General features: G+C 51.4%; 3 protein-coding genes across 4 annotated transcripts in view; 2 read left to right on the plus strand and 1 right to left on the minus strand.

Annotated features, from left to right (window-relative positions):
- The window catches only part of ARPC2 (actin related protein 2/3 complex subunit 2), a 29,148-nt gene extending 14,145 nt beyond the window's left edge, over window positions 1-15,003 (plus strand). The window contains exons 6-11 of the mRNA XM_032354775.1: window positions 3,377-3,563; window positions 4,191-4,284; window positions 9,753-9,879; window positions 11,340-11,440; window positions 11,872-11,972; window positions 14,545-15,003. Coding sequence (XP_032210666.1) covers window positions 3,377-3,563; window positions 4,191-4,284; window positions 9,753-9,879; window positions 11,340-11,440; window positions 11,872-11,972; window positions 14,545-14,569 — 635 coding nt within the window. The 3' untranslated portion in view covers window positions 14,570-15,003. The remainder of the gene's footprint in view (window positions 1-3,376; window positions 3,564-4,190; window positions 4,285-9,752; window positions 9,880-11,339; window positions 11,441-11,871; window positions 11,973-14,544) is intronic.
- Window positions 15,004-16,347: 1,344 nt separating this feature from the next.
- Window positions 16,348-22,119, plus strand: GPBAR1 (G protein-coupled bile acid receptor 1). Its single transcript, XM_032354781.1, has 2 exons — window positions 16,348-19,220; window positions 20,874-22,119. Exon 2 carries the CDS (start codon window positions 20,919-20,921, stop codon window positions 21,909-21,911), a length of 993 nt encoding a protein of 330 aa, XP_032210672.1. The 5' UTR covers window positions 16,348-19,220; window positions 20,874-20,918; the 3' UTR covers window positions 21,912-22,119.
- A 143-nt stretch (window positions 22,120-22,262) lies between these two features.
- On the minus strand, window positions 22,263-27,207 carry AAMP (angio associated migratory cell protein). Of its 2 annotated transcripts, none has more exons than XM_032354777.1 (11): window positions 27,003-27,207; window positions 26,390-26,545; window positions 25,599-25,718; window positions 24,943-25,082; window positions 24,536-24,680; window positions 24,170-24,253; window positions 23,951-24,066; window positions 23,708-23,811; window positions 23,467-23,557; window positions 23,159-23,313; window positions 22,263-22,735 (listed from the first exon to the last, which is right to left on the minus strand). In XM_032354777.1, the coding sequence occupies exons 1-11, from the start codon at window positions 27,121-27,123 to the stop codon at window positions 22,660-22,662; spliced, it is 1,308 nt and encodes a 435-aa protein (XP_032210668.1). In that variant the 5' UTR covers window positions 27,124-27,207; the 3' UTR covers window positions 22,263-22,659. The 2 variants fall into 2 exon arrangements, with proteins under 2 accessions (XP_032210668.1, XP_032210667.1); XM_032354776.1 differs by having other exon boundaries at window positions 26,390-26,548.
- Window positions 27,208-27,261: the final 54 nt, after the last annotated feature.

Raw genomic sequence — 27,261 nt, forward strand, 5'->3', positions numbered from 1 at the left:
TTGTCCAGTAATGGTACGCAGTGTGGTTTGCAAAACTGATGTGGGTCATTTTTAGTGTTTATGTGGTGGAGCCAAGTGACTTAGAACCAGTGGGCCCCTTTTGTTTGCTCATGGTGATTAAATGCCTTTGAGACTGAGCAAACATTGGTTTTTACCCCAGCCCCTAATAACACCATTTTCTGTACTCTGCACTTTTGGAGAAGGAAACATAACTGTTCTCACATTTTCCAGAAACAGAAATTTCAGTCCCTCCTTTTAATCTGTTCTTTTTAATAAAGAATAAATAGCCTCTTCACAGCCAGAGGAATTGAAAAGCACCATGGCCTTCCTTGATTACAACAGCTATGTTCCTGCTGTTTTACAGGAAATTTAAAGCAGAAAAACTGAACAGTATTTTCATCCTCGTGAATAAGTGCTGGGCTCAGATTCTGCATGTAGCTGGGCCCCCTGATGAGGACCAAGTAGTTAAGTTCTTTTGAACATATTACTCACATTTTGTTCCTGTGGTACTTCGATTAGCAAATTGTTCTAAGGAGAGTTCATCTGTCTATTCACAGCTGTTATTTTCACTAGCTTATTTCCTTCCCCAGCCTTTGTGTGGTTTTTGTTTGCTTATTTATTTTCATTTTTATAATGTGACATGCCTCACCAGTCCCAATAAAAGACCCTCCCCGGTCAGTCCCAATAGAAGACCTTCCCCAGTCTTCTGTATGCTGTGGAAACAAAATACCAAATACAGAATGATATCTTTGGGATATAACTTGTTACTAGGGATACTGTGGGTGGGAGCATTGACTACAGTCCATAAGGAATACTGGAATGTTTTCATCCCCAAATAGATGGTAGAAATATATCAAGAAATAAAAACAAAAAAAAACAAACAAACAAAATAACACTGTAGGCTTTAAGGGGATTCAAGGAATTTTAGAGAAGAAGAAAGAAAGGAAGACAGAAGCAGAACTAGACTAGAAAAAATCGTGTTGGAACTCATGGGCATGCTTGACATAGCTCAGATCTTACAGTCTCCCAGAACCACTGGAGTGTAACACAGAACTAATGTTTCTGTCCCTGAGCCTTTTCTTCTGCTTCCTGCTAAAAGCACAGGCCATTGCGAGATTGCAGACCTTGTGTTCATACAAGTGCAAAGTATAAATACATGTGAAAGTGATGTGTCTCCTCTTTTTCTGTGGGTTTATGTAGGCAACTTTGGGAGTCTTACCAGGCTCTACTAGATTTTTCCTTTTAATCTGTCCTCAGTATGTTCCTTTTCATCATATGAAAGCTTTACTTAGAGTCTGACTTGAGCTGTAGTTTTGTTTTATTTGGCTTCTTAAAACGAACAAAGCTCAACTTCATATATTTTCATTTTCTATCTAATTTTTAATCCTGTAGTCTGCTTCTCTGGTTTTCAGGTACCCAAAATGGAGTGATGACTGATATTACTTAATATTAGAGTGCCAGAAATATGCTCAGCACAATCTAGAACAGAGATTTAGATAGCCCATGTTCTCAGTGAAGCTCGATCCAACAAAAAACATACCTCCAGAATGCGCTTGGGGAAAAAATTAAATAGTGACAAAGTATAAATGTTCAGATACTCCATACGATTCTGGTAAAATTATTCCCAGCAGTTACCTAGAATATGAAATGACCCTCAGTGTTGTACAGATACTCTTGCAAAGCCACCTGTAGGCTTTTTGCCTTGTATTAATTGTTTGATTAGCTAATTAGTTTCCCCAGCCATGTTTGCTGGAACTCCTACTTGACATGCTGTAAAGAGGGAGAATAGTAGGCAGTGGTCAGCAGACTTGGCTTTGGGTCCCATTTATTGATGACCTACTGTGTTCTGGGTACTTTAAAATACTTACACGCTCTAAATATTCCCAAGGGCCTCCCTGGTATAGCCACCCTTTTTATTGTTATTTTTATTTTTTTTTTTTAAGGTTTTCTTTATTTATTTGAGAGAGAGAACAAGAGATAGCATGAGAGGGGAGAAGGTCAGAGGGAGAATCAGACTCCCCATGGAGCTGGGAGCCTGACGTGGGACTCAATCCTGGGACTCTGAGCCCAAGGCAGTCACTTACCCAGCTGAGCCACCCAAGAGCCCTAGCCCCCCTTTTTAAATAGATGTAGGAATTATAGAGGTTAGGTAGTTTGTCCAAGGTCTTGAAGTGGCAAGACCCAGGATTTGGACCCAGTTCTGTTCAGTTCCAAATAGAGTTGCCTGTACCTCTGTATCATGCTGCATTTAGCATGGCACTCTGCTCCTTTGAACTTGTTTTCCCTTTAAAATGAGAACAACTGTATCTGGCCTGCCTACTTCAAAGAATTCTTACAGAGATCAAATGAAGTAAAATATTTTAAAACACTGTGAAATTTTGGGGGGTGCCTGGGTGGCTCAGTTATTAAGCATCTGCCTTCGGCTCAGGCCATGATCCCAGGGTTCTGGGATCATCCCTGCTCAGTGGGGAGCCTGCTTATCCCTCTCCCACTCCCCCTGCTTGTGTTCACTTTCTCTCTGTGTCTCTCTCTGTCAAATAAATAAAACTAAAAAAAAAAAAAAAAAACCTGAAATTTTGATAGTATGTAGATATGAAAGCTTTTGGGGCAGTATATACATACACACACACACATTTAAATTTGTCCATACTTCACCACAAAAGGTTTGTGATGGTATGTAAAGGATTTTTTGTTTTGTTTTGTTTTTTGTTTTAATTAAAAAGCTACCCAGGGGGGTGCCTGGGTGGCTCAGCAGGTTGGGCCTCTGCCTTTGGCTTGGGTCATGACCCTGAGATCATGCAAGATCGAGTCCCACATCCCCACATCAGACTCTTTCCTCAGCGGGGAGCCTGCTTCCCCCTCTCTCTCTCAGCCTTCCTCTCTTCCTACTTGTGATTTCTCTCTCTGTCAAATAAATAAAATCTTTTAAAAAATAAAATAAAATATCTTAGTAAAGAAAAATAAAGCTACCCAGCTGCTGACTTTGTGTTAGCACTTGGCAGTTAAACCGTCAGAGAAAAATACATAACTCCTATTATTATAGCTTGATAGCATACACAGGTGCCCCCTTCATTCCTGTGTCTGGAACACTAAATTTCTACTCAAAGTTCTGAATTATGGCTGCTGCTTATTCCTTATTTGTAATCAGTCATCTTTGATATTGATTCAAATTTTTGCATAGCATTTGTTAATTAGATGTATATATTTACGGTGGTTATACAAGAATTAAAGTTTTATCTTAACCTTGAGAGTGGACAGCAATCTACCTGGGTTAAAAGTACAGACACTGAAACAAGATAAAATGTCATTAGAACCTGCAAAGTTTTTTGGTTTCCTTTTAAATATAACCACTTGTGGGTTTTTTTCCCCTCTCTAGGATACAATGTCTCTTTGCTATATGACCTTGAAAACCTGCCGGCATCCAAGGATTCCATTGTGCATCAGGCTGGCATGTTGAAACGAAATTGTTTTGCCTCTGTCTTTGAGAAATATTTCCAGTTCCAAGAAGAGGGCAAGGAAGGCGAGAACAGGGCAGTTATCCATTATAGGGATGATGAGACCATGTGAGTATAGAACCTGGTCCCAAAGCCGGGGCAAGGCTTACATGCCGTCACTGAAAGATACACATTAGGTCAGACCTTAAGCTCTACTGTGTGAATCCCCCTAACATGTCTTTCTCATAAAGTTCTTTAAGCCAGGTTGTAGATGACAGGGGGGAAAAGGGGGCCATTTTCTGCTCTTCTCCACAGATACCAGTAGTTGGCAAAAAAAGTGCTTTCCTTTAAGACACCACTATTGAAGGTCCCCTTTAGTCATATAGCCTGAGTGACAGGGAGAGGGGACCGTGTGTTCTCTGTGTTTGCAACTCTTGGATCATCTACATAGTAGGACTCTCCTAGTATATAAAGAAAGAAATGTTTTAAAGTGAAGATTCTGGAGTAACCCCAGATTCCATGTCCCACCACACAGACACGTCAGTACCAGCTCCTCAGGGTGATGGTCCTCTCTTGCCTCTCTGGGCGGGCATGTGTTACACTGACTCTGTTGGTCGGACATACTGAGTCTCCCTTGGCACACCTTGTTTTATGAACTAAGTGATTTAGGACTTACCGCCTCCTTCACTTGGAAATCAAGTTCTTGACAAAATCTCTTGCTGATTCTTCTTATCTCATGGGTTTTGTTCCCCTCAGGTACGTTGAATCTAAAAAGGACAGAGTCACGGTAGTCTTCAGCACAGTGTTTAAGGATGACGACGATGTGGTCATTGGAAAAGTGTTTATGCAGGTATGCAGCGGATGTCTTGTGGTGGGGCGGAGGGAGCACGGTGGCGTGCTGCTTTACACCTGGGCACCGAAAGCACACCGTGAGCATAGGAGAGAGAACGGGCCGCTCAGAGGGCGCCGACACTTGTCAGAGATTTCGTCAGATAGCCTCCACAGAACTCACTGCGTGTCGTTTTTCCCTAGTGCCTTTTGCCTTTTTAGCACTGGACTGGAGAGTGAATTGAGGATTAAACATACTAACAGTATGACTGAGTTTTAAGCACCCTTGCTGCCGTAGGGTCTTCATTTTAAAGCTTAGTCATGTTTCCTACCCTCTTGTGTTTCCTGCAGTTTCTGGCAAGGTCCGTTCTTGGCTTGGTTTAGTTCTTCTCAGAACTGAGTCTCTAGATTCCTGAGCAGCAGGTAGTGTATCAGTAGGGCAGAGTCGGGGGTCAGACAGGGAGGCAGATTGGCCAGGGTTTGTCCAAGGTCACCGCAGAGCGCCTCCCTCAGAAGGAGCTCACCTGCCAAGGAGAGGAATGGGGCTGAGAGGGACATTTGGTAATTGGATTTCTGGTACAGTTGGACTCTGGTCTGATACAATACCCCACTGTGGCTTTGTCCTGCTGTCTGCTAACCAGCTGCTCGCTCTGAGATAGGAGAGCTCATCGGTGAAGTGATATACTCAGGCTGATTTCTTCCAGGATGGCTCAGCATTCAGTAGCTAGTACGGCGGTTAGATTGTCAAACACCTTTTGTACATTCATCCTGTTCCTTGGCAGTGTGAGGAGATTTAAGAATTCTGAGACAGACTCTTTTTATTTTATGGGATATTTTATGGGTATCCTCTCTAAGCGGCTAGGGACATACTCAAAAGTAAGAGCCTCAATTTCATCCATCTCTGGTGGCTTTTTGTGTTTAGTTTAATTAATCAGAAACTCTAATTTTGCAGTCACTATGCAGAAAAAATTGGAATATTGACACTTTCAGCATTTGAGAGCACTAAACTTTGACACAGAGAGAGAGAGAGAGAGAGAGAGAGAGTGTGTGTGTGTGTGTGTGTGTACATACACACAGATGTATAGACCTATATCTTGGGTCCTAAATGTAAGCCTCCAGACAGGCATTTCATCTGTTTTTAGGCGTAATTGACAAGGGAATTAAATGCAGTAGCTTAGAAATTGGGCTGAATCCAGACTGACAAACTAATTTTAAAAGCTATGAAGTATATATTTAGATTTGGCTGGTTTTTTACCAGTCTTGTTCCATTTTATTCCCAACGACATCTTAACTTATTTTTATGCTTTAAACAGACCTTATCTTGGAGAGCTTACAGGAGATTTGTTCCTTAGGAGAATTTTGTGTGTTTTTTTGCTTGTGAATTTAAACTTCTCCCTCAAAGTACATGTGATAGGACACTGGTCTCAAAGGGAAGAGGGAGTCTCTGCATTTTTGCACTGCCAGTATCTCTAGTTAGTGACTGGCCTGGCACCAGGCAGCCCCATCTGGTGTCCAGGAATGTGGAAAGCCTGTGCTTGGGAAGCCATCTGCCTTTCTTCCATCTCCACAGAGTCAGAGGCTGGGACAGTTTATGTGAAATGACCTTAGAAACCTGGGCTTATTTTGCTGGATTTTGCTCCAAAATAAATTATCTGAGAATTTTCCTGGACATTGTTACTTTAAATTCCCAGAACAGCGGATGCCTAGCGCAGAATGCTGTGACTCTGGGATGCCGTTTGAAGTTCCTCCTGATAACTGACCTGCTTGCTGTGGGCCTTTGTGAGTCTCCCCCCTACCAGTGTGGACCTCCAACCTGGTTCAGAACATGATTGCTGTTTTTGTCCGTCAGCAGGCCAACTCTGACCGTTGCTGTCCTGCCTTTAAGAAGAAGACAGGAGCTTCCATTCCCCACTCACATGGATATTCTAGTGTTTGCCTTTGGTGCACTATCTTCATTGGCATGCAAGCTGAGCACTAGAGAAAGTCTGGTAGATATCATGTCACTGCTCATTCTGTGGCAAGCACAAGAACAGTACAGTTTTGGAGATTAGCGTATGGTGAACTAGAATATTTTTCATATTTTTAGATCTTAACATCAGCCCCCATAACCAAGAAAAGTTAAACATAGTCCACTGGTTTCTGTATGTTGGGGGACAAGACACAAGCTGTCTGCCTTCAAGGCAGGTGTGAAGGTAGGATGTTGAGGACCCTGTCTACCTGGATGCCTGTGTGGTCATAGCTGCAGGATATTTTCCTGAATTGGGAGCACGGAGTCCAAGGAACTCTAGTAGATATTGCCAGACCCTCCACGGAAGTTGTGCCCTTTTGCCTCCCACCTTCAATGCATGAGAGTGCTTGATTTCCAGAGTATGTTGACAGACATTCAGATTTCTGCCAGTCTGATGGATTAAAAATGATATTTATATACTCTTGGGAATGAGGTCCAAAATCTTTTCTTAATGTTGAAGGCTATTTATTTTTCTTCCCTTTGAGATGTCTCTATCCTTACCTATTTTTCTGTTGGGTTACTGATCTTCTCTATTTCTTTATATACTAGAGAGAATAGCCTTTTATCTATGTAGGAGTTGCAGATATTTTTTCCAGTTTGTCATTAGAGTTTGTGGGGGGGTTTTGCCCTCAACACAGAAGTTTATTTTCACAAAGTTCAGTCCATCCCTTCTGTGGCTCCTAGATTTTGAGTCATGGTTAGAAATGCCTTCCCTACTCCAGAATTTTAAAGAAATATACCTGTATCATTTCTTAGTATTTTTATAGTTTCATATTTTACACCTAATCTTTTGAAAGATGGATCCATCATTTTTTTCTGAATGGCTACCCCCTGGTCTCAATAGTCATTGTTTCAAGGCCTGTGTTTATACTACCAATTGAAGGTGCTACCTTTATCATATACTCCATTTTTGTATATATTTGGATATATGCTGTATTTGCTATCATAAATTGTGCTTTGGTGGAAGAGAGAAATAGTATTGTGGTACTCAAAAGACATCCTAGTTGGAGGAAAAAGAAAGGCATCATTGCTGACAGATACAGGACAAAGACCCTAACAAGAAAGGAGAGCTATTGGTGTGGGTTGGTTGATTGTTTCTGAAGTATTATTTAAGAGAACGCAGCAAGAAGAAACAAAGACGGGAGCGAGCCCCAAATCAGAAGTGCATTGTTAACCAGATAGAACGTGTGGTTTTCTGCACACAGAACCCAAGGAATCCGTGCTAATAAGTCACCATGGGTTTACATGCACCCCATCTGGGTTTGAATGCCAACAGGCACCAGTGATTTGGAGTCTTCGAGAAACTTAATAAACACAAGAAAATGCTGGCAGTTATTATCTGTTCTGTTTTCTCCCCATCCCCCAGGGGAGGGGCACTAAAGAGTGAAAAAAGAAGGGAGAAAACCTCCCAACCCTTTGCAGAATGAAAAGTAATGTTTTCTAGAGATGGGTAATCTCAGAAGCTTTGCTTTAGGAATTTCCATTTTAAATGATCTTGACTCCTTCCCTGCCTCTCCAAATATTTTTCATTTGAGGAACAAATTTAAGAGGGAGCTAATAACCTAATCTGGCTGTGGTAGTTATCTTTCACCAAGCTCTAGAAGCCAGGCAGTGCCGGCTCAGGAGGCAGCATAGGGAAACAGGCAAGATCCCAGACTGGGCATTAGAATGCCTCAGATGTTACCCTTCTTTTGCTGCTAATTTGTTGAGGGCTTGCTGCCCTGTGCACTTTCTTCCTGCCTACAGGTGGAAGCATAGTCCCTGTCCCTTCCTTTACAATGCAACAGCACTAAGTCAGCGAGGCTAGAAAGCGCTTGCTTTCATTCAGCAAGCCATGTGCTAGCCGGCCTCTTTGAAAGAGAAGTAATGGATACAGAGTAATAAAGGAGGATCCTTGGCATGTAGAACTTACAACCTGGTAGGGAAGCCAGACTGTTAGTGAATAATAAAGTGCCAAAGTAGAGACTTAGAAGACATGGGAACTGCTGACGAGACAGCAGCCAGCTGCCTGAGTATGCTGGAGATGGCAGGATAGAGGAGGTCATAGCTGAGCAGCAGCAGAGGAGCATCACAGACCGAACAGCCGTGGAAGCTGGTTTTTGGTCCTCCTGACACTCCGAGGCTTTACCTAGCCCTCGGTTCCATCCTTCTGCTATCATTCAGTGAATTTGGATCACCCTGTTCTGCCAGCATTGCTGGAAAATCTAGTTCTGTTTTTGCACATCTGGGTTGAGACAGGGATGCCTTGTATCACTTTGCTATGTACACGGGAATGTATGTGTTAGAAAAGCCTGTGGTTTGAAGATTAAAACATGTGAGGAATGACCTGGTTTTTACATCCTCATTTTCCTGTCCTTTGAAGAGGGTGGGGACGTTGTCTTAGGGATGATTTGCTCTTAGGCAGAGTGGTGGTGATTGAATTCATCCAAGACGAGAATTAACGGTCAGGCTTTAACTTCTCATGTTACATAGCCTTCTCTCAGGGATGAACCCTAAAACAACTCTGCTTCTTTAACTCCATTGTCTTCTGCCCCCAAGAAGGGCTTACATTTAGCCTGAAGTTCCATTTGGTGGATTCTAAACAGTAATGGTCTAAGATACCTCTGCAAAACAGGACTTAGGTGAAGGTCCAGAGCCCCGAAAAAGCCTGGTTTCAAGAAAGAGGAAGAAGCAGAGATGGGGCGGAAGGGGCGGTGGGGGTGGGTGAGAAATGGGCCAGCTCCTAACGGGCTTTCAGGCAAAGAGGAAAAGAGTTAAGATTTTATCTTGAGTCTTAAGCAAGCTAGAGCCTGGGTTCCATAGCACCCTGAGATTTTCAAGATTTCCTGATAAATACAGCCTCTCCACATGAAATCAAAAGAACCAAATCAGCAGTAGTCCTTAATCTCAATGTAAGCTGGTTCTCTCATGCTTTGCAGTTTGTCGTCTGTTTAGTCTCAGATGGACTTTTATTGCCTCTTTAATTGCCTCTGTCCCTGCAAAGCAAGAGAAAGGAAACGGGATTAAGAACGTTCTCATCAGAGGCGCCGTGGGTGGCTCAGGCGGTTGAGTGTCTGCCTTCGGCTTATTCAGGATCCCAGGGTCCTGGGATGGAGCCCTGCATCTGGCTCCCTGCTTGATGGGGAGTCTGCTTCTCCCTGTCCCTCTGCTCCTCCCCACTCTCTCTCTCTCTCTCCTTCCCCCTCCCTCCCTCCCTTCCTCCCTCTCTTTGTCTCAAGTAAATAAATAAAATCTTAAAAAAAATTTTTTTTTTAAATGCTCTCATCACATTTTGAAGATCAGCTTTGTTAAGGACTCCGTGGTCTCTGCTTTTTGAGTCCAGATCGTGTGGGTAGCAGGTGGCACTGTCCTACATCGTGCCAGGTGTTTCTTAGCCGTCTGCTGCTCTGGAGTGCTACAGAGGGCACACCCCATGGGGCCAGCCTTGTAGTGGAAGCTGCTGTTCTCCTTACGTCAGATTCTCTTCTGCTTGCTTTGTTCAGGAGCTCAAAGAAGGCCGCAGAGCCAGTCACACAGCCCCGCAGGTCCTCTTCAGCCACAGGGAACCGCCTTTGGAGCTGAAGGACACCGATGCTGCCGTGGGCGACAACATTGGCTACATTACCTTCGGTGAGCGGCGTGGGGGGTGCCTTCCCGCTGCAGGAGGCCTGAACAGCAGGGACAGGGCTTTGTTAAAATGTGGAAGGGGCAAAAGCAGGCATACCAGATCATTCTGTGCCAGTGCGTTAACTGTGGGAAGGAGTGCCATAGTCATCTTTTTTATTCCCCCTGTTTTTCTTAAATGCTGGGAGAAAAAAAAATCTAGCCCCTGGTGTCAGGTGTTAAGACTTGGGACCACAAAGCAGCTGGGTGGGAGGGAGTTCTCTGGCATTTGGCGTTTCTTGGTTTTTTGCTTCCTGAGCCAGCGCTCCAGCCATGATTCACTTATTCCACTGAAGAAATTCAAATCTTCCCTTATGGTTGTTCCAAACCAGTGAGCTGGCTCGGGATTATAGCTGACAGTTTGAAATAACCGCTTGTTCACACTTGGCACCGGATGCCACTGAGATGTTGCCTTTTGTGAGATTGAAGTCCCCTCACTCCTGATGGTGCACCTGTTGATTGGTGATGAGCCCACCAGTTTACCATGTTTCCTAAAATCCGAGCTACACATTTTCTGTCGTGTGACGTCTTTGAGGTTGGAATACAGCTTACAGTTCGCGTATGCCCCACGCTTTAGTTGGTAGCCTTTCTCTCTGTGGTGCATATAAACGGTCCGGTCGTTGGCATCTTAGATCCTAGGCCACATAGTTACCTCTGGTTCTGGTGTTTGTTTCTTCTCAGGGCAAATGGACACCGGGGTCCCACCCTTTCTTCTGAGGTATTCCTTTTCATGTTAGCAAAGCCACCTACTTGGAGGATTTTACTGTTACCGAGACCACTGAGTAGAGTAGGTGCAGGAGATGGGGAGGATTGCAGAAAGCTGAAAGGAGGGGTGAAGAGGGCAGAGTGGCTGCAGGGGGCTTCAGTGCATGGTGCCCTGGGAGGGGTTTTTCTCATGCCCGGCCAGAGCAGCTCCTGCTGCCTATTCTCATCAGGAAAGTTGAGGTCCTTGGAGCTTACAATGTTTAGTGTTCACAAGACCACTGAATCTTCTGGAACCAAGTGCCTCTGAAGGCCAAGTCACCATGGATGGAGGATAAGCAGGCTGTTTTCTCATGCTGATGTCAAAGATAAGGTGTTTTCTCCAAAGTCACCCCCACCCTCCCAGCCAGTGGTCCCACCTTCTCAAGAGATCATGACCTAGAGTGATGCCCGGCACTAAGCCCTTTCTCAGGGGAGCCCTGGTTTTCTGCCATCACCTCCTCCATTTTCCTTGACATAGCCTCCATTTGCACTCACTGGGACCCGCCCTGTTGTAGTACTTATCCCTTCCTTGTTGGAGGAGAACACCTTGTCAGAGCCTGGGCTTAGTGAAACAAGTGCATTCTCCTCAGGCAGGGAGAGATTGGAGTTGACTGTAGGCTCTGATCTTGCCGCCCTTTGGCCTTGATGTTACCCTGACGTCTTATCTGTGTCCCTGCCCGCAGTGCTGTTCCCTCGCCACACCAACGCCAGTGCTCGAGACAACACCATCAACCTGATCCACACGTTCCGGGACTATCTGCACTACCACATCAAGTGCTCTAAGGTGAGGCGGCACCTCGGGCCTGTGCTCCAGGTCATTCTCCACCGGAGTTAATGGCATAAAAAGTCATTTCTGCATGGGCTGCACCTGGCTGCCTCAGTTAGTAGGGCATGTGACGCGATTATGATTACGGTTGTGAGTAATACTGCAGGTAGAGTTTACTTTTTTAAAAAAAAGTTATTCCTATAGTCCAGGCTGTTGCTATGAACTCTAATGGTTCTGGAGACTTTAAGATACCATGGCCTTCCTTCCATCTCTCCCCACTACCTCTCTGCACAGTAGAGAGATGAACATATGTCTCCAGAAAGGGTTGCCCTCCGGCTTGTCTGCATGGACCTTTGTCAGGCCCAGGGCATATGTTCCTCGACCTTCCTGAAGGCAGAGCTGTCTTTCTAGGACATGACTGCTTCAGTACACATTGTGTTTGCTCCCAGGCCTATATCCACACACGTATGCGGGCGAAAACATCTGACTTCCTCAAGGTGCTGAACCGTGCACGTCCAGATGCCGAGAAAAAAGAAATGAAAACAATCACGTGAGTAGGGCGGTCTCACAGGCAGGACCACCCTCCTTTCCCGATTGCACCAAGAGGAAAATAGTGGATGTGGGTGACCTGGCCCTCCAGGTGTCTGGTAGCTGCTGCCTACATGGGAAAGGCAGGCAGGGTCGGGCCTGGAGCCACCTGACTGACCGAAAACGGGATGGACAGGTTTTCAGTCCTGAGTGGGCTGGGATGGATTCCGTTGTTTCCACATCTTTGTGAGCTAGCAAAATGTCAGCTAGGGAAGACAAAAAGGGACCTTTTTACTGAGATGCACTATGTTCTCTTTGGGCCTGAGTTAAGAGGTCAGTCCTCAGGGTCTTCCTGGTAAAGGGAAGAGATTTGCTTACAGACATTTAGCTGAGTTAACGGGCCTGCAGCCACCCCCTATTTTTATCCCCTGCTCTGCTGCTTGGCAGGAAGTTGCATGGAGACAGAGTTATCTTTCTCAGGGATGGAAATGCTGAATAGCACTCCCATGTGTGGCTCCGTGCAGGAGAGGCCAGCGTGGCCTGGAGCCTAGGTAGGGATTAAGGTCTTCAAGCAAAATGTCAGGTTTGGATGCCCCTTCTGGTGAAATTTAGGCGATCCTGTTCTCAAGGAATAAGTGCTTATCTGCCAGCTTCTGTGCCCATTAAACTCAGGTCTTGAGGTGAACTAAGCTTCTGCCCACCCCTCCCAGCCAGCGTATTTGCCAACACCAACTCCTCTCAGGGATGACTTTTGGCAGGTATGGTGTGCACAGGGCTCCGAGTTCTCCCCTGGCACATGAGGCCTCTCCTGCCAAGCTAGTTTATGCTGCCACTTGACAGGATAAGAGAGGCGCCTGACTCTTGGTACCGGAGCTGAGGGTTTTCAGTCTCGGGAACATCAGAGCAGTGAAAGTCACTCCCAATTTCCTTGGGTAGAGGCTTATAAAAGCAGTGGAAGTCATTCCCGATTTCCTTGGGCAAAGGCTTTAGAGGCTAGGTAGTAACTCGCTGTAGCTCCTGCCCAGAGCCTCAGGAGGGGTGTTCAGGCTGTAGTTGGGTCTTCTGCTTCCAGAGAGGTGTCCAGAAGCCATGGTGGTGAATTCACAGCGTCACCCCTTCTACTCCGCAGCTCTGTGGCAAGGCCAGACATGGGCAAAACCAACACTGTGGGGAGGGCATGTGTCCTGGGACACAAACGCTGTTTCCACCTCTTCTAGAACCTGGCCTCCCTCTTGGAGTTTCCAAGGTCCCCTGCCCCTCTGGCTTTCCATGGAACCGCTCTTGTCACTTTGGTGACCTCAAGCGTAAGGCAGCCAATGCTGTGCTGTTTCCAGGGCCAGTGGAGAGACTGGCTGGGAGGTGAACGGGCAGCTGGGCACAGCAGAAGGAAGCCTGACCCGTCAGTCCGTCACACACCAAATAGGAAGGCTGGCCTCGTAAATAGGCCATAAGGACCTGCCTGTGTCATCCTTAGCCCTGTAACTTCTCGTCTGTTCAGAAGAGCCCACCAAGGCAACCACCACCCAGTGTCTCCCCACAAGGGTTCTCCCCTGTCCTGGTAAGGAACTGGGGAAGGGTAGATCCTTAAATTGTCTGTAAACCTCCTTCCTGGGGCTTAAAAAGAGCAGCTCTGCCTTTTTCTGTTCTGTGACCTCTCTTTAGCAGAGATGGGCCCCAGAAAGGAGGAGGGGGAGGCAAACAACCATATCCAAGCTGAAAACCAGGTTGTGTTACTAAGGATGAGTAGGAGAAGCCAGGACCCCCACCCCCCACTCCCGGCAGCAGAAACGGGCTGCATGGAATAGGATGGTTTCCTGGCTTGGTGCCCTCTGCCGGAATCGAACACTCAGGAGCTTTGCATGGCGGGATGGGGCTGTGGGGGAAACACTACGGTTTCAGTCTGGGCTGGGTGAGACATTCAGGATAGGAAAATTTAGCCCCCAGTCTTTGCCCCAGTTTCCCATAGTTCTCAGCCCCAGCTTCCAGGCTGCTTTACCAAACGACCTCTGTCTTCAGGAGCTAGCCTGTTCCCAAAGCTGGCCCTTCCAGAGTAATACTGGATGGGACAGAAGGCCAAGATTCAGGAGCCTAAAGTCAGGCGAGTGTTCTGTAACCGAGTGTGTGGTCACTGCAAGGCAACACACAGCTCCTGTACTTGGAAGTTTCGAGCATCCTAATCCCTTGGGGACAGATTGAAGGAGCTGCTCTCTGTGAGCCTGAAGGGGTGTGAGCTGTGTAAGAGAGGCCCTGAGCTCTCGGCCTGGAAGAGGGTTGAGTCCTGACTGAAATTTGAGTAGGTCTAGGCCATCCAGACACCATGGGGCAGGGACTGTCCTGTCTAGCTTGGTACCTTGAATGTCCTTGCGGGCTTGGCACAGGTGCTCCCTGGTGTCCCCAAAGTGTTCAGCAGGAAGAAAGCTGATGAAGTCTCTCTGGGAGCTGGGGCTTATTCCAGGCCTAGAGTTCCCACAGCCTCTAAGGAACTTACTCACCTGTGTCTGCTGTCCCTGGGATCACATCCCCAGTCCAGGAGTGTGGGGCGGCAGGACAGGTGAGCCAGAAACTGGCCTTCACACTTCTCTCTGCTTTTGAAGGGGGAAGACGTTTTCATCCCGCTAACTCTCGGGAACAGGAAGAGGAGGCGGCTGGCAGCTGAAGGCGGGAACACTTGCTGCTGGATAATCGTAGCTTCTCAACGTTGCCCCTCTTCAGGTTCTTACGGGATTCTCCGTTTTGGTTCCATTTTTGTACACGTTTGGAAAATAATCTGCAGAAACGAGCTGTGCTTGCAAGGACTTCATAGTTCTCAAGAATTAAAAAAAGAAAAAAAGGATTTCCACTTGATCAACTTAATTCCTTTTCTTTACCTTCCCTCCCTCACTCCCTTGCCTTCCTCCCCTCTTCCGAGCTGTTGCGCTTTGCAATATGTTACTGGTAATGAGTTGCAGGATAATGCAATCTTAACTTGTTTTCTCCTAAGTATTTGAGTTCAAAACTCCTGTATCTAAAGAAATACGGTTGGGGTCATTAATAAAGAAAATCTTTCTATCTTACATGAGAATTTGCTGGGTTTCTAGACTGAATCCAAAAGGGGTGGGTGGAGAGTACACATGGCGCTGCCCTTAAACTACAGACCCAAATCTGGGAAACCTTAGACCACGAGTCCCTCAACCACCCTTTAGAAGAGAGGATGGCTGGTTAGTGAGCTCTTGGTTGGCGGTTCTGAGTAAATGTGAACGTGCTTCCTGTAAAGCCTGCTTGTTACCAAGTCTGGCTGGCTGTGGCCGAGAAGCTTCCGGGACTGCGATAGTCACGTAAGTGTTTTCTGGCTTTTTTTTTTTTTTTTTTTTTTTTTAAGATTTTATTCATTTATTTGACAGAGACAGCAAGAGAGAGTACAAGCAGAGGGATTGAGAGGGGGAGAAGCAGGCTTCCCACTGAGCAGGGAGCCCAGCTTAGGGCTCAATCCCAGGATTTGGGGATCATGACCTGAGCTGAAGGCAGATACTTAAGGACTGAGCCACCCAGGCTTCTCCTGGCTAGTTCTTTAATTATGGATAATACACAGGATTTCCCACAAGGAGTTCTGTGGCATGTGTTGTTCTGCAGGACATTGATGGGTGTTAGGGTGTGGGCCCAATGTAGACTAACTGGCCACCCTTTCTCTTCCCACACAGGATCCCATAAGACTGGCATTCCGCAAAATTTCCTTTGGAGAGATGCTTGCCTAACTACCAAGCCTAGAAATGTATGCTGGCCCCTAGCTAACACTGATCCCCAAAATAAAATCGTTCAGAATATTCAGTAGAGAATGTTAGGAGCACTTGAAATGGTCTAAGGGCCATCCTGGCAGTTTTTAGCTTCTTGTTTTCCCTTTTAACTTGTCTCCATCTAGTGCAGTGTGTTTCAGACTGGTTTTAAGACTCATTCGTGAACTGTGAGCTGTCATGATATTTTTGTTTCCTGAACTGTTATGAGATGACTGTAGGTTCATATGCAGCCGTTAAGAAATAATACAGAATTTCTGTGTGCCCTTCACCCAGCTCCCCCCAGTGGTAGCATCTCGAATGACTGTAGTATGGCATCTCAGCCAGGACCCTGTCCACAGTCTGCCCTGTGTGTGTGTGTGTGTGTGTGTGTGTGTGTGTGTGTGTGTGTTGGGGGGGCTATGTATTTCTGTATTCCTGTCACATGTGTAACTTCATCACTGGCCTTTTTTTTTTTTTAAGATTTTATTTCTTTGAGGAGAGAAAGAGCAAACACAGGTGGTGGGAGGAGAGTAGCAGTCCCCCCACCCCCACCACAGAGATAAGAGCTCAGTGCAGAGCTCAATCCCAGGACCCTGAGATCATGACCTGAGGTGAAGACAGAGGCCTAACCAACTGGGCCACCTGGTGCCCCAGCTTTTTTTTTTTTTTTTTTTTTTAATGGACTAGTATAGATGAGAGTGTATCACATTTCTCAAGGGTAAGTATTGATTTTGGAATGTGTTTTGGTTATGTATACACGTCTTGATTAGATTATTAAAAGCCCCCCCCCCTTTTACTGTGGGTCACAGTCAAGAAATCTGAAAGCTGTAGGTCATTCAGTCACCCAGTCATTTCAGACTCCACTGAAATGGGCTCTTAGTTGGGGACATAGCTCAGACCCCATCCCAGCAAACCTGTGCGCTGGGGAGGAGTGACCCCTTGTACCCCACTTCTGGTGGTGGCAGAGATGGAGAAGGCAGTGCTGGCCGCTGTGTCAGCCCTCTCCCACTACTTAGCAGTTGCCATCTCCACTCCCTTTGGTCTCATTGGAAGTGAAGACTCTTGGCTTCCTGAGGCCAAGGTCCCGGCTAGGCTTGTGCCCAGAGCCCTCCAGAGGCTCCCAAAGGCTTGTCTACTCTTGCCTAGGGGGGAGTGAAGAGTTGACAGTGGTCCCTGGAGGACAGCCAGGATCCAGAAAGCCCTGGAGCCACCTCCCTTCCACAGGTCCCATTAGCGAGTACCCCAGCCCCTGTACAGCACTCCCACCCAGCCCCAGGCCGCCAAAGTCAGCAAAGAGCTTCAAATAGGAGGCCCAGGAGGATTCCCTGGCAGGCCTGGGCCCCACAGTAGAGGCTCTGCAGGCGGAGAGGAGAATGGGGACCACAGAGGTCAGCCTGCAGCTAGAATGGAGGGTCTGGAAACTATCTGCACCACAGCCCTCCTATGGGCCAAGGGGAGAAGGCTGGGGTTGAGTCCACGCTAGAGATGGGTGAGGGAGCAGAGAAGGCCTGGATAGTCCAGTGAGGAGACAGGACCCAGGCTTCCTGGCCCCTGCTGCCTAAGCCACCCCCTTCGGACGTCATCCCACACACAGTGTTTAGACAAAGCAATGAAGAAGAAACACAGACATCCTGGATCCCTTAGGGAGGAGGCCAGGGCTGGGAACAGAAGGAGGTCTGTTTATTCCTGGCAGTCCTACATCTGAGGGGCCGCACACCCACTTCTGTCCAGGCCCCAGGCTGAACTCTCCCAGAGCCTCTGACTTCTGCCCGACCAGATAGCGTGGGTCCTCTGGCCGCCAGCTTGCTGGAGGAGGGGTTTGAGGCTGGATGCTTTCCTCTTCCCACTTGCTGTCCTAACAGAAGTCCTGTCTCCCCGGTTCCCCCAATCCTCTGCAGGATGGGCAGAGCTAGACCCTTCGGGTCCACAGCCTTCAGCTCAGGTCTCCTCTCCCTGCCCTTCCTCACCGAGGGCCCCGAAGTCCCCATCTCAGTCTACCTGCGCTCTTGAGCAGGGAAGTCTTTCCCCATGTCTCATCTCCAGCTTTCTTGCTGCAGTTGCTACCAGCTCCCTCACACTTCAATCTGCTTCTCTCTGGCACCCCAAGGCCTCACTTGATACAAGTGAAAATTGGAGCATCACACCTCTTGTCTCCCTAGCCTTGAACTTGCCCTTCTTCTCCTGTACCTACTCCACTCAGTGTCTCTGTGGAGCTGAAGTGCCCTTCTCCTCTTGCTTTTTGTGAGCTCTCGATCTGCCTTTCTCTACAGAGTTCTTAGAGGGGGCAGGTGGCTGGAGGGGAGCGACAGGCAGAGGGCAGGAATCCTAAAAATGTTAATAACAGCTGTCTGTGGGCCTAGTGTTCATCTAAGTCTTCACCACACATTAGCTTGGGGTTCGTCTCGCCATGGGTGAGCACAGTACAAGCCCCCTTCTACAGATGAGGAAACGAAGCAAAAGAACTTGAGTAATTTTCCCAAGTTCACACAAAAGGGGAAAAAAAAAAAAAAAGATTCCGCGATTCTAAGATTCATACCCAGGCTTTCTGCCTCCAACACTGGCTCACACCTCTTACTCATCACGGAGGCCTCCTGTTAAGTGTCAGGCTGTCAGGCACTGGGATATATAGAGTCACATGTTACTCTGTGATAGTCCCCAACACCCCAGAGAGGTGCTTTTACTTGTATTTTACACATGGGAAAATTGAGGCGCAGGAGTAGCTTGTCCAAATGCCACACCTCCTAGCCCAGAGCCACTTTTACCTCCTAGCCCAGAACCAGACTCAAAGCAGTTGAGAAAAGTATAGAATGACCCCAGATTCTAGAAGGAAGTTTGGCTTTATGAACCGGAAGGCCCACCAGGTGATAGGGTGGAAGGATCCTCAAGCTCCAAACAGCCCCACCCCTGCCACCATCAGATACTGCTTTTCCCAATTAACTTAACGGAGCTGGGTGTGCTGTTGGCTGGTCCGCAACCCCAGGGGTTTATAACTCATCAAATGTAAATGTATTCGTTGGGACAAGAAGCAGAAAGGAGTAGCTGAAACCCTGATTCCTCAAATTCTGATTCCTCGCTGACTGGATTGCATTTCTCAGATTAGCTAGGCGCGGCAGGTGACAGGGCTCCCCTGAGGTAAGGGATCTGCCACCTCGGTGGCAAGCTACATCTGGTGGCTGGGGAGGGGGCACACAGGTACAGGAGAGGGGGAGGGCACTGGACAAAGACCGGCCAGCCTCCTGACTCCTGCCGCCTAGCCAGTGCCAGGCTCCACCCCTGAGAGGCGGGGCCAGGCTGAGCCCCACCACCCCCAGCTCCAACCCTCCAGAGCCCAGGCTGGGGCAGAGCCTGGGCAGCAGAGAGCCTGGGGCCCTGCAGTACCCGCAGAGTGGAGGCACCATGCCCTCACCGGCCACAGGGACCACAGACCGCGCAGGAAGCCCTGCAGGCCCGCCTACAGCAACTCCCTGACCCCCAGGGGCAAGCCCAGGCTGGGCCAGCAACACCTGCCTTCCAAGAGCCATGTGAGTAGCTACGCCCTCTGCCCCCACCAAGCACCCAACCTCACCTGGAGACCTCAGCCCCAGGTCCTGAAGAGGCCATTGCAGCCAGCCCAAGCCACCAGAGCCTCCACGGTGTGCAGGTCACGGGCCAGCACACCACACAAGGTGGCCCAGGTGCCAGCCCTGCCTTTCATGCTGCTCCTGGGGAGGAGGGGTGGGTCTCCCACCAGGGGAGTGCTGGGACCTCCAGCCCCGGACAAGAGTCCAGGTTTGAAGTCAGGGCCCCTGAGGTCTCATGGGGTTTAATAAAGTTTGTGGCGCAGGGACAAAGGGAACAGAAACTAAAGGGCGTGCTAGAGAGGGAAGGATGTCCTGGGTAGAGGGCTCAGCGTGAGGGGTGGGGGAAGTTGAGGAAGAGGAAATAAGCTGAGGAGAGGGGAGAGGGGCAGTAGCTTGGCAGGCCTTGGTGGGCCGGGGGGAGCTGGAGAGAGGACGGTCCTGAGCTCAGGGACCTGAGCTCAGCCCTCAGATCCGATGACTTGGGGGTGGGGGCAGGTAGGAATCCTTTCCTTATTGACTTTAATCCTAGCAACAGGCGCTGCTCTCCTGCCGACAGTAGCAGGAGTTTCCCCCTGGGCCTGGACCCTTCCTCCTCCCCACCATGTGGCCTTGGGGCCAGGGTGCCGGAAGAACCGAGGAAGGAAAAGACAGGGCCAGATCAGAGTCACAGAACGGCCAGACCCTGCCCTCAGGCTCCTCCTGCCAGCTCCCAGAGGCGTGGGAGCTATCCTCCTTGCGGCTGGCATCCTCCTCCTCCCTGGCGATTCCTCTCTTCCTCCAGTTCCCAGGAAGGGCTCTGTTGCTAGTGTGGTGCAGATGAGTCAAGTTTATGGGCTGGAAGTCCTACCCAGAGGCTGCTCACTGAGCTGTAATCATTACGTACTGGGGGCGGGGTGGTGGGGGTAGGGGGCGGGTTAGGGGAACAAGGCAACCTTCCGTGGCTGTGGCCTGTCACTGACTCAGGTGTTCAGCCAGCCCTGCCCTTGCCTCTGCCTCACTCACTCCTGCCCTGACCCCCCCAATCCTTAGCAGCCTACCCTCTCCCAGGGCTCCGGTGCCAACCAGGCTGGGAGCATCCGAGGACAGGGACCCCTCCTTCATCAGAGCACCCACCCCTAGCCCTGGCCCCAGCCCAACCTGAAGGAGGCTCTCAACTGATCGATGGCCAGAAGCCACGACACACCAGCCAGACCCTGTTCTCCCTTTTGGCCAACGTGGGGGCCTTGTCTTGTGGAGGCCGGGATGGACAAAATGCTCTGGGGCTTTGGGGCTGGGTGGGTCCACCCTTTAGTCTAAACGGAGGCCTTAAAACGGCTGCCCAGAGAGGGTGGGACAGGTAATAGCACTGGCCAACACGGGTAGAGCCTGGGGAGTTGGGGGAATACAGCTGCCCCTCAGCTCCAGCCCATGGCCAGCACGCTGGGCATACTTGTTGCTAGAGGGGACCTCTTAAGAGAAGCCCAGAATATGAATTTTTATGTAAATTTCAATAGGCAGTTATTTGGCGGGGGGAAGTGTTCTCAGAAAACAAGATAAGGCCCACAGCCTGCTGCTGTGCGCCCTCTGGACAACTGCCCAGCGCCCCCTAATTCTGGCTGCCCATCTCTCATTCAGGCACGCTGGCTGCTGCTCCAGGCCTCCCCTGTCCCCAGGCCAAAGATGATCCCCAACAGCACCAGGGAGGCACCCAGCCCGGTTCCCACGGGGGCCCTGGGGCTCTCCCTGGCCCTGGCCATCCTCATCATCGCCGCCAACCTGCTCCTGGCCTTGGGCATCGCCAGGGATCGGCACCTGCGCCGCCCGCCCGCTGGCTGCTTCTTCCTGAGCCTGCTGCTGGCCGGGCTGCTCACAGGGCTGGCGCTACCCGTGCTGCCCGGCCTCTGGAGCCAGAGCCGCCTAGGCTACTGGTCCTGTTTCTTCCTCTATCTGGCGCCCAATTTCTCCTTCCTGTCCCTGCTCGCCAACCTCCTGCTGGTGCACGGCGAGCGCTACATGGCAGTGCGGCAGCCCCTGCGGCCCCGCGGGAGCACATGGCTGGCCCTGCTCCTCACCTGGGCCGGGCCCCTGCTCTTCACCAGCCTGCCAGCCCTGGGGTGGAACCATTGGGCCCCCGGCACCAACTGCAGCTCCCAGGCTGTCTTCCCGGCCCCCTACCTCTACCTTGAAGTCTACGGGCTCCTGCTGCCTGCCGTGGGGGCCGCCGCCCTGCTCTCTGCCCGTGTGCTGGCCATGGCTCACCGCCAGCTGCAGGACATCCGGCGGCTGGAGCGGGCAGTGTGCCGTGGCGCGCCATCGGCCCTGGCCCAGGCCCTCACCTGGAGGCAGGCAAGGGCACAGGCCGGGGCCACGCTGCTCTTCGGGCTGTGCTGGGGGCCCTATGTGGCCACCCTGCTCCTCTCAGTCCTGGCCTTTGAGCAGCGCCTGCCGCTGGGGCCAGGAACTCTGTTGTCCCTCATCTCACTGGGTAGTGCCAGCGCAGCAGCCGTGCCCGTGGCCATGGGGCTGGGGGATCAGCGCTACACAGCCCCCTGGAGGACGGCCGCCCGCAGGTGCCTGCGCATGCTGCCCAGAAGGACCCCCCGCACTGGGCCTGGCCCCCGCACAGCCTACCGCACCAGTAGCCAAAGCAGCGTGAACCTTGACTTGAACTAGGGGAAGGGCCTCTGCTGGCTCCTACTCGAAGCATCTGTCCATCTCCGCCAGGAAGGCAGTCTCCTCTTGTCTCCCCGGCCCTGCATCAGAGGCCCTGCCCTTATCTGACCCTACCCTGACCTAATAAACTCTGGCCAGGTCACGGTTATCTCATTCTGCTTCTCCGAAAGGGGGTGGGGAGAGAACTAAAGTCAGATGTGCATCCACAGAGATCCGACTCCCTCAGCATCAACCGTCAGGGAGAGCCAGCTGAGGGCTCTCAAAGCCTAGCAGATTCTGCGGGGCCCCTCACCCCGACATGCCCCTCCCTGGTTTCTCCTATCCAGATGCCACAAAACCACACACACACAGTCTCTGGGAAGTATATTTTATTTACATTTTTAAAATCTGTAACTAGTATCTCTTCCTCCTTTCCACCCCCAGAGACTTGGGAAGGGAAAGAACGGGAACCTCAAGGACCTACTCCCCACATACAAACACACAGCCCCGTGATCACACCAGCAAATGAAGGTGAATGAGAAAGAGGCCTGACCCCCCCACCCCGACTCTGAGGGACCCGCAGGTCTGGGCGAGGGTGGGGGCAGGCGCAAGAGGTGGGTCTCTTAAGAGAAGGGACAAAGGGGGCAAGTCAGTTTGAAGGGGTTGGAAAGTAGTCCAAGGCCCCCGCCTCCTCCTCCCCCATACCCTACCGCCTCTGCTGGTGGGGTTCTCCCTTCACCCCTCAACACCAGAGCAGAGGCTGCAGCCATTAGCGGTCAGGTCTCTGGACACAAAATACTTTTGCTTTGTGGTCTCCTGATGTAGTCACCACCAGGGAGGCATCTCTGTGGACAAAAAGCACAGGTCAATGGGACTGAGGGCCCTGAGGCCTGGCCTCAAGCCCACCGCCCTGAGGCCCTCAGGGGGCCTGGTGCCTAGCACCGGGCTGCCGTGTCCACGTCAAGTGAACATGCTGGAAACCTGCACCCCGTAGGGGGTCAGAAAAGAGCCACAGCGTGGAGGAGATGGTCCCAGCCCCTCGGTGCCAGAACAGAGATGTGAGCGCCCACGCAGGTTCCCAACCACTGGAAGCGACAACTCCCTCAGGTTTCCCTGCACTTCGGGCTCACAGGCTGCCAGCAGGCCTTGGGGCCCACCTTCTGTCTCTTAAGAAGTCCCTCCCACACCCCAAGGACCCTGCGGCCCCCCAGGGGCCCTTCCCATCCTCCAAATACTCAAAGAGACTCCAGCCCTTGCCAGATTCATACTTGCTGAGGGCGAAGTCCAGGATCTCGGCCGTGTGGCCCCGGTAGTCTGTGAGCAGGCGGCCAGTGCGGGCGTCCCAGAGGCGCACGATGCCGTCCAGGCTGCAAGTGTAAACCACGGCGGTGCCCGCCTCCCACAGCAGCTGCACAATGCCTGACTGCGCCGGTGCCAGGAGACAGAGTGGGCATCAGGGCCAGAGAAGTGGGGGGCCTGCCTCTGACTCTCAGGGAGGGAGGGGGAGGGTAGGGAGGGGCCGGGGCACGGGGGGAACCAGAGAGCAAGCCCTGCCAGGGCTCCAGGCTGCCCGTACCTGGTGCTGACACTGGTGCCTAAGGGTCTGTGTAGACAGGTCATAGATGGCCAAGGTCCCATCCAGGTAGCCAACAGCTGCCAGAGGCATCCTGGGCAGAGGAGAGGACCACTCAGACTAGGGGACAACCCTGGACTCCCATACCCTGCACTCCTCTCTGGTTCCCCAGCCCAGGCACCCCTCGCCAAATCCTCCTCCCCAGCTGGCTTCTGCTCCAGGCCAAGGCCCTCCTCACACTCACACGCTGCAGAAACCCAAAGACTCCACAGAGTTGGACTCGCTCTCCTCCCCTTCTCCCACACTGGGCTGGGACGCCACGGTCTCAGGTCTGAAAACACCCACCACCTAGAATCCCCGGGAGAGAAGCTGAGGATGAGAGCAGGGCTGATGACGGGGAGGAAAGGGGACCAGAAGAGTCCCGGGGTGGAGGTGGGGTGGGCATGGGAGGCCGCGGCTCAGCAGCCTGGCTCTGGGTTACACTCACCTTGCCGGTGGTGGCACTGACCAGCTTGGCCTGGCAGTCCACAGAGCCGGTGAGGATCAGGCTGCCGTCCTGATTGGTGGCGACACAGGTCAGAGGGCCCTGGTGACCCTCAGTCCCTAGGAAAGAGCAGACGATGAAGTCAGGCTTCGTCGTGGCCCCCGTAGCCCACCCCAGGCCTTCCGCACAGAGACCCAGGGAACCCCGTCCCGCCCTGGAGACCTTTTAGTACGTGGATCGGGCTTCCCTGCTTCAGGTCCCAGATCCTGATGGTGCCATCTTCATAGCCGACCACAGCTCTCTTCCCTGAAGGCCCACAGGCACAGATGGAGGGGAGGACAGACAACGCTCTCAGACACACCCAGCAAGGGAACGGCAGGGAGGGTAAGGGAGCAGACACTGCCCCTGGGACTCGCAGAAAGTCAGGGCAGGAGAGGGGAAGCCGTCTGCACTGGGGCCTGGGTCCACCTTCCAGACAGCAGACCTCAGAGCTGGCCGGCTCAGGCCGAGGAGGGAGCCCAAGACGCCACAGAAACCTGCAGCCCACCACCCAGCAGCCTGGCAGACAGCTAGGGGAGCAGCCCTCACCATCAGGGAGGACTCGGCCGCAGGTAGCTGGGCAGTTGGGGCCTTGGAAGGTCTTGCAGTCGCCATTTGGGACCTTCCACATCCAGGTGTTGCCGTCAGCTGTGCCAGCCAGGAGGACAGGTGCCCGAGGGTGCCACTCCATCCACTGGGCAGAGAGGAGGGGTCAGCAGGCAGGCCTTTCACCCCATTCCCCAAGGAGCCCTTCCATAAGCTCCACCCAAGCTGTCCTTGCTTCTGAGGGTGGCAGGGACTGGGCAAGAACAGAGCCAGACACTCGCGCTGCGCCTGGACAGCACACTGTCTTCAAGCCAGCGTGGTCTGGTAAAGGCAAGACTGGACCCCCCCACCCCCAGCTCTTGGCACCTACCAAGGCCCCACACAGCTCAACACCACTCTGAAGATCTCACCTCCAGATCTCCTGCTTCAAAGGACCAGACCTCCTCCTTGGTGTCCACCTGCCACACTTTCAAGAGGCCGCTCATGTCCCCTGTGGCCACGAGGGTAGAGTCGTGGCTGAAACCAGCACAAGTAACAGAGTCTTTATGGCCTGCAAAGTAAAGGAGGCAGAAAGAGAGGAGAACATCAGGAGAATAGGACCCAGGTGTCTGGCCTCCTGAAAGGACCAGCTGGGAAGAGAAAGGTCGGTCCCACCATAACAGGGGCCTCAAGCTCACTGCCACTCCAGGAGTCAATACTCAGCCAATCCCCCCAGGTCTCCCTAGGGAGATGCTAGCCTTTCACTCAACCATGCCTAGCTAGCCCAGGCCTGTGTCCTCCCCACTCGGTCTGCTCCATACCTCTGCCCAAAAAACCAGCTCCTCCTTTCTGTCTAAATAGCCTACGACAGCTGCTACCTCCTCCCAGACCTTCCCCAGACTCCTCGGGCCAATACTGGCTCCCTCCCCATGCCCAAGACAGTCTAGGTTATTCTGTTCTGATGTCCTTGGGTTCAGCACAGAGCTCACCCCAAATGGGGACCAGTAAATGGTGCTGGATGCACAACCATTGCAGGCTAGCCCCCAAGACCTCCAAAGTAACGTAACTACACCTGCCCCCCCCTCACCTGCACACTCAAAGAGCAGCTCCCCATCACTGAGCCTCCATACGAAAGCCTTGTCATCTTCACCCCCAGTCACTGCCAAGGTGTTGGTCTTGGGGTCCAGGCTCACACAAAACACAGACGCTGTCCCAAGAGATATTCCATGAGTAAGCGGACAGGGTTCCCCCACCCCCCCACCCTGGGTTCTGTCCTTCGGGACGTACAGGAAGCCCACCCCCTTCCACCCAAAGCAACATGTCTTTCCTCCTGGAAAAGAAGGGTGCATCCAAGTTCTAAGTTTCAAGCATCAAGTTGTTGGAGCAATCCCAGCCCACGCTTGCCAAGCTCCAATCCTTCCCCAGTGCTGCTGCCCTCACCGCCCCAGATAGACAAGGAGTGTACACATGCAGGCTTCCAGGTCTCAGCACATGGTGTCACCAGGCTGAGCACGGAGTGAGGAAAGCACCGTGTCACTTCCCTTATTAAGGGCTAATATTTGAGAGAATTATATAAAACATGTTCAAAAAGGTACAACTACCTCTAATTTACTACAAGGTAACCTTCTGAAAAGAAACTAAGACCCAGAAAGATTAATAAAGATCATAAATCGCTAAGGAACAAGAGGAGGCTTTGAAGCCAGCCGGCTCCAGGAGCCAAGCTCTCCCCCAGGCCCTCACAGTGCGAGCTCCTCCAGGGCAAGGCCAGCCTCTGTTTTCCCAACTCCCTGTCCCTCCAAAGGCTCCCTACACAGCAGGAGTCTGATGTTCCAATGCCCACGTGCACTGAGTTGATGGCGGATCCCCTCAGAGACCTACCTGAGTGCAATGCAAAGGTGACTTCACTATCGTCTGGGCCCTCCATGCTGCCGACCACCCCTTCCTGGGGTTCTAGAACCCAGCCCTCCTCGTTGCCCTCTTCCTCTTCTTCTTCTTCTTCAAAGTCCACATCTTCCATCTCCTGGGCCAGATCATCTGCTTTGGGGAGAGGGTTAAGAGATGCGGCTGGGCAGACAGTAAGAAAGAGGGAAGGGGAGAAGTGGTGGGGAGGTCTGAGGCGCTGGGGTGTAACGAGAGGGTCGGCTGAGGTCAGAGAGGGACAAGCAAGGGTAGAAGCGGCAGGGAGGCGGGGACACGGGGGACGGACAGGAGAAGTCTGAGGACCCGGGGTTGGCTAGAGACGGTGTGGGAAGGGAGGACCGAGGGGATGATGGGAAGGGGGTGTGTGAGGGGAAGGGCCAGAGGAGGCGTCAGGGGAACCCCCACCCCTGCCAGGCCTAAGAACTAAGTGTGGGGGCAGGGCAGGGGGGGAACGGCGAAATGGGTCGGGAGGAATGACCAGTGGGGAGAGGAAGGGAGGGGGGAGAAGCAGGGGTCAGAGGCCAGGGGTGAGCGCCTCCTGTCCCACGGCCCGAGGAGCGGCAGTTCTCACCTGGGTCCGGCGGACCAGGATCCAGTTCTACCACCTCGATAATCTCCTCATCACCATGGAAGCTCAGGGTCTCCAGTGGGGGGGTGTCAGCGGCGGCCCCGCTCTCGGATTCGGACTCCATGCGGCGCAAGCGGCCGATCCACTTCTCTGGGCCCAAACGCCTCCCAGAGTCAGCTCTGCGCGACGACGCGGAACTCGAGCCCCTCCTCCCGGGAGGAAGTAGGCGTAGGCAACTCCTCGGCAGAAAGAGCGACGGCCA

This window comes from Mustela erminea, chromosome 8, assembly GCF_009829155.1.
Source record: "Mustela erminea isolate mMusErm1 chromosome 8, mMusErm1.Pri, whole genome shotgun sequence".
Lineage (NCBI taxonomy): Eukaryota > Metazoa > Chordata > Mammalia > Carnivora > Mustelidae > Mustela > Mustela erminea.

Coding starts and splice junctions, on each gene's coding strand:
- GPBAR1 (XM_032354781.1), top strand. CDS start 20,919: ATGATCCCCAACAGCACCAGGGAGGCACCCAGCCCGGTTCCCACGGGG.
- AAMP (XM_032354776.1), bottom strand. CDS start 27,123: ATGGAGTCCGAATCCGAGAGCGGGGCCGCCGCTGACACCCCCCCACTG. Junction 24,681..24,942: donor TTGAAGCAGGAGATCTGGAG/GTGAGATCTTCA, acceptor CTCTCTGCCCAG/TGGATGGAGTGGCACCCTCG. Junction 24,067..24,169: donor CCCGATCCACGTACTAAAAG/GTCTCCAGGGCG, acceptor GCTCTTTCCTAG/GGACTGAGGGTCACCAGGGC.